This window comes from Sylvia atricapilla, chromosome 5 (genome assembly GCF_009819655.1).
Source record: "Sylvia atricapilla isolate bSylAtr1 chromosome 5, bSylAtr1.pri, whole genome shotgun sequence".
NCBI lineage: Eukaryota > Metazoa > Chordata > Aves > Passeriformes > Sylviidae > Sylvia > Sylvia atricapilla.
The window spans coordinates 59368853-59373919 of NC_089144.1; the positions used below are offsets into that span (position 1 = coordinate 59368853).

The 5067-nt window shown below is 57.9% G+C and overlaps 1 protein-coding gene across 1 annotated transcript; it reads left to right on the forward strand.

The window, feature by feature from the left end:
• Nucleotides 1-638: 638 nt before the first annotated feature.
• Nucleotides 639-4562, forward strand: BHLHE41 (basic helix-loop-helix family member e41). The gene is made up of 5 exons (XM_066319664.1): nucleotides 639-844; nucleotides 1102-1165; nucleotides 1449-1556; nucleotides 1779-1890; nucleotides 2011-4562. Exons 1-5 carry the CDS (start codon nucleotides 783-785, stop codon nucleotides 3018-3020), a joined length of 1356 nt encoding a protein of 451 aa, XP_066175761.1. The 5' UTR covers nucleotides 639-782; the 3' UTR covers nucleotides 3021-4562.
• Nucleotides 4563-5067: the final 505 nt, after the last annotated feature.

Genomic DNA, 5067 nt, shown 5'->3' on the forward strand with positions numbered 1-5067 from the left:
CGGGAGCAGCGGCGGCCGGGCGGGAGCACCGGGGGACGAGAGCTGCGGCACGGCGGCGCCCGGCCAGGGAGCTCTCCGCGCAGTGACACTCGTGTGCGCCTGTTCGTGCCCACGCATCCTATAGAAAACGTATGGCGAACGTGACCTCCTAACCGCCCCCTCCCCAAGAGAGGGGCACGATTATTACCCCCTTCCTCCCCTGGGCACGTTTTCCACCGGCCGGTCTTTTCCCTGGGTAAAAATAAAAAAAAAAAATAAAATACAGTAATAAAAGTAAAATTATTTCATAATTATTAAAATCATAAAAATCGTAAGAACACAGCGAGAGCGGCAGTCACCGCGGCGGTAACGCTGACGATGACAGCGGCAGCAGCAGCAACACGGGGGGAAGCCGCTGTCTCGCAGGGCGGCCCCGGGCGGGCGGCGGGACCCCCCCCGTCCCCTCCCCGGTCCCGCCCCCGCCCGCGCCGCACGTGAGCCGGGTGCGGGGCTGGCTGGCGGCGCGCGTGCCCCGCGGGCAGGCGCGGCGGCGGCGGCGGGAGCTGCGGGCGTGTGCGCGGGGAGCGCAGCGAAGGCGGGCAGGGGGGAGCGGCAGCGGCGGCACTCGGAGGGTGGCGGGGGGGGGGGGGGGGGACGAACCGCCGCACACTTTTGGCCACTGCACGGGAGAGGGGGGACGGAGGCTGCATGTGCGCAGCGTCGCTCGCGGATCTCCCGAGACTGATCTCAGCATCCCGCAGGCTCAGTCAAAAGCAGCGACGAAACATCAGCCGCTGCCAGACATGGATGAAGGAATCTCCCGCTTGCCGGAGAGGCAGCTACTGGAGCATAGGGATTTTATAGGGTAAGGCGCCGGGGCAGTATCTCCGTCTCGTATCTCTACGGCGTTTCGTCTTCTTGAGAAAGTGCTGCGAAGCGCTGGGAGCGGCGCCGGCTCCCCGGCGGGGCGCGGGGCTCGCCGCCTCCCTCCGCTGGCGGACCCGGGCGAGCCCTTGCCCGGCCCTTCGGGCAGAGCGCTCGGCGCCCGTGTGCCCACTCGAGGAGGTGCTAGGCAAGCTGTCGCTGCACTTGCCGATGTTAGATCTTTGTGTTTTTCTCCAGGCTGGACTACCCTGCCCTGTATATGTGCAAGCCCAAAAGAGGCGTGAAGAGGGACGAGAGCAAGGTAAGAGTAAGTTTCTGGGGCTCTCTTCTCGCTTAACCGCTTAATTGGGGTTCGCTGAATTTTGCAGCGTAGCTTCGCTCCCAAGAGCACCCCCGGGGGGCTGCGCATACAACTTGCCCCCCGAATCACAAAGTGGGTTTACGAGGGAGCTGGCACGGCCGGGAGAGCGGTGCCTTGACGATAATTTGCGCGGCATGTGGTCCGCATGACATTTGTTTTGGTTTTGATCGGCGTTCCGAGGGACTCTGCCTGACACTTGGCTTTTCCGGGTTTTGCTAATTAGGAAACGTACAAACTGCCACATAGACTGATAGAAAAGAAACGGCGAGACAGGATAAACGAATGCATTGCCCAGCTGAAGGATTTACTGCCCGAGCATCTGAAACTGACGGTAAGGTGCCCAGGAGCGTATATGCCCATGCGGATGCAGGCGCCGGCAGCCTGCCCGCTGCGCAGCCCCCGGGACTCCGGGCTGCCTGCCTGCTGTCCGCCCGCCGTCCTGGCCCCAATGCCTCGGGGACCGGTCTCAGCGAAGTTAACGGAAGGCGGCGTTTGGCGGTAGCCAAAAGGTGCCGGGAGGTAGCCAAACCGCCCCCTACCCTTGCCTTTGCAGACGCTGGGACACCTGGAGAAAGCGGTGGTGCTGGAACTGACTTTGAAGCACTTAAAAGCGCTAACAGCCTTAACAGAGCAGCAGCACCAGAAGATTATTGCTTTGCAGAATGGTAAGAGGGGCCCGGGGGGCACCGCCGCTGGGCCGCACCGGGGGCGGGCGGGGTGGGGGGCGCGGAGTGGGGCACCCCGCGCCGGAGCCGCGGGTAAACGCTGCTCGGTTTCCCCCGCAGGGGAGCGGTCCATGAAGTCTCCGGTGCAGGCCGACCTGGACGCCTTCCACTCGGGCTTTCAGACGTGCGCGAAGGAAGTGCTGCAGTACCTCTCCCGCTTCGAGAGCTGGACCCCCCGCGAGCAGCGATGCGCGCAGCTCCTCGGCCACCTGCACTCCATCTCGTCGCAGTTCCTCCCCGGCCCTCAGCTCCTCTCCCCGCCGCCGGGCCCCCTCAGCAAGGGATCCTCCTCCTCTTCCTCCCCGCCCGCCCCCCCCTGCGCGCCGGGCCACAAGCCGGAGGGCCAGGCTAACTGCGTGCCCGTCATCCAGCGGACTCACGCCGCCGAGCTCAGCGCCGAGACCGACACGGACACGGACAGCGGCTACGGCGGGGAAGGCGAGGCGCGCCCCGAGCGCGGCCCCGCGGCGGCGGCCGGCGGAGCGCTGCCCGCGCTGGCCATCAAGCAGGAGCCCTCGGGGGACGAGGTGCCCCCCGCGCCCAAGCGGCTGAAGCTGGACCGCGGCGGGAGCCCCATGCCCGGCCCGCCGGGGCTGGCGGCGCGGGGCGCCGAGGCGGCGGCGGCGGCGGCGGCGGCGGCCGCGCTGGTCAGACCCGACGCCGCCCTGCTGGGCTCGCTGATGGCCCTGGGGGCGGGCGGCGGCGGTGCCCCCTTCGGACAGCCGGCGGCGGCTCCTTTCTGCCTGCCGTTCTACTTCATCTCCCCCTCGGCCGCCGCCGCCTACATGCAGCCCTTCCTGGATAAAAGCAGCCTGGAGAAGTATCTCTACCCCGCCGCCCCCATCCCGCTCCTCTACCCGGGCATCCCGGCCCAGGCGGCCGCCGCGGCCGCCGCCGCCGCCTCCTTCCCCTGCCTCTCCTCCGTGCTCGGCCCCGCCGAGAAGGTGGCGGCAGCCGCCGCCGGGCTGCCCCCGACACCCCACCTCCCGCACCCCTTCGCCGCCGCCGCCGAGCCCGGCGAGGAGCCCGAGCCCGCAGCTGCCGAGGAGCCCGGCGCCGAGGGCCCGTGAGACGCCCCGGGGGCTCCCCGCCGCCGCTGCCCTCCCCTCGGACTGAGGGGCCGTCGGGCCGGCACTCGCGCCCCCGGGTTCCTACGGAGGGCAGGGGTCGCCGGGGCTGGCGACCGCCGGGAGCTGGCGGCCGCGGGGTGCCGGGCCTGGCCCGGGGGAACCCCGCTGCCGGGGCGGCAGGTCCCGGAGCGGCCCGCCGCAGAGGACCGTCGAAGATAAAATTTGCTACTCAGTATTTTTTTAATGTTTGGCTTTATAAACGCATAAATAAGGAAAACAAAACAAAACAAAAAAAAACAAAAAAAAAAAAGGAAGAAGAAGGAAGAAAACATAGTAAGGATACTTTTTTTTTCTCTATGTAGAGTAATTAAATGTGGCACCTTATTTGGTTTATACAGTGTGTCCCTAAGTCCCACTTGGGAACTTGCACTTGTTGTCCGGGAGACCTGGATGGGTTCAGGGTGAGGGCGGGGAGCGAGGCGAGGGCGGAAGGGCAGAGCCCAGCACCTGTGCTAGCACTTTATGGAGAACCGGAGCATGGAGGGTGCACCCTGAGCCCAAACCTGCAGTGCCTTGAGCACCCGGGGATGCCGCTGGCTCCAGCAAGTTTTGGGTGTGCAAGGGAAGGAGGGTGAGACCCATTACATAACCTTGTGTTTATTTCTCTTTTTTTTTTTTTTTTTGGCTAAGGTATACAGGTGTGGCAAGTGCATTTGTTCTCACCCCATCTTTATTTAATTCAGTATGTTCCCGAGGGATTTTTTTTTTTACCCCAAACCTTGCTGTATAAAATGAATGTTACTGCACTGAACTACAAAAAGAAACCCCCCTTCTCTCCCCCAAGAAAACACAGAGCAGCTTGTCAGCCTGAACTCATTTTATCCTAAATTCCAAGTGACACAAACTGGAGGCCGTAGGTAAACACCTCGCTGTGCAATCAGAAACGATTAAACCAGTTGGGGTAAGTTTCCCATATGGGTTCTTCCCTCATCCCATGCTCAAATACTGCGATTTCCCTTTCTGGAGACAAACCAGACACCAGATAATCACACAGATAAAGCTTTTATAATAAGGCTTAAACCAAGACCTTGCCTAGATATTTTTAGTTTGTTGCCAAGGTAGCACTGTGAGAAATCTCACTTGAATGTTATGTAAGAGGTGAGACACCACAGCCTGGCGAGGAGTGTGTGTGTGTCCGGGGTCCGTCAGTCCGTTTGGTGCATCTGCTGCTGCTGTTGCTACTGTTTGCCTCAAACGCTGTGTTTAAACAACGTTATGAAAAAAAAAAAAAGAAAAAAAGAAAAAAAAAATCTTACTAGCCTACAGAGTTGGCTGTATGTAAATAGTTGTTAATACATCCAATTAATGATGTCTGACATGCTATTTTTGTAGGGAGAAAAATACGTGTTAATGATATTTTGAGTTAAATATCTTTTGGGAGGATTTGCCGAAAAAGTTGCACTTTTGTTACGATGCTTACGCTTGATACAAGCTTATGCTGTCTTAAATTATTAAAAAAAAATAAATCCTGTCTGCAAGAAACCAGCTGTTTTAGAACAGTTTAGTATGTGATATATTAGAAATCAATCTTTATATTCAGTATTTTCCAGCACTCCATGAATTCTATTATCTAAATATTTCCACACTATTTTGTGATTTAAAAAAATTCTTACTAAGGAATAAAAACTTTAATACACAAAATGGGGCTGTCTACTAATTAAAAATGCAATGATAAGAGATGATAATTGGTGCATTGAGCTTCAAACTGTATGATTGTGTGGCTGATGATGATTTGATTAACTTTTTTCTTTATCTGAGTTTGAATTTGCTGGGCTTCCTTTAACTCTCTCTGGCAAACTCTGGTTTAATATGTGCACATTTCACAAAGCAAAGTGTGGAACACACAGGTTTCTTCCTGACAGCTACTTTTTTCTCTCTTCTTTTTGCAAAATACTAATCTTTAAAATTAACACTTGACAGCCCTGGTGCTGCACGGGAGCTCTCTTTGCTCACAAGGAACTAACTTTATGATTTGCCTGACAATATA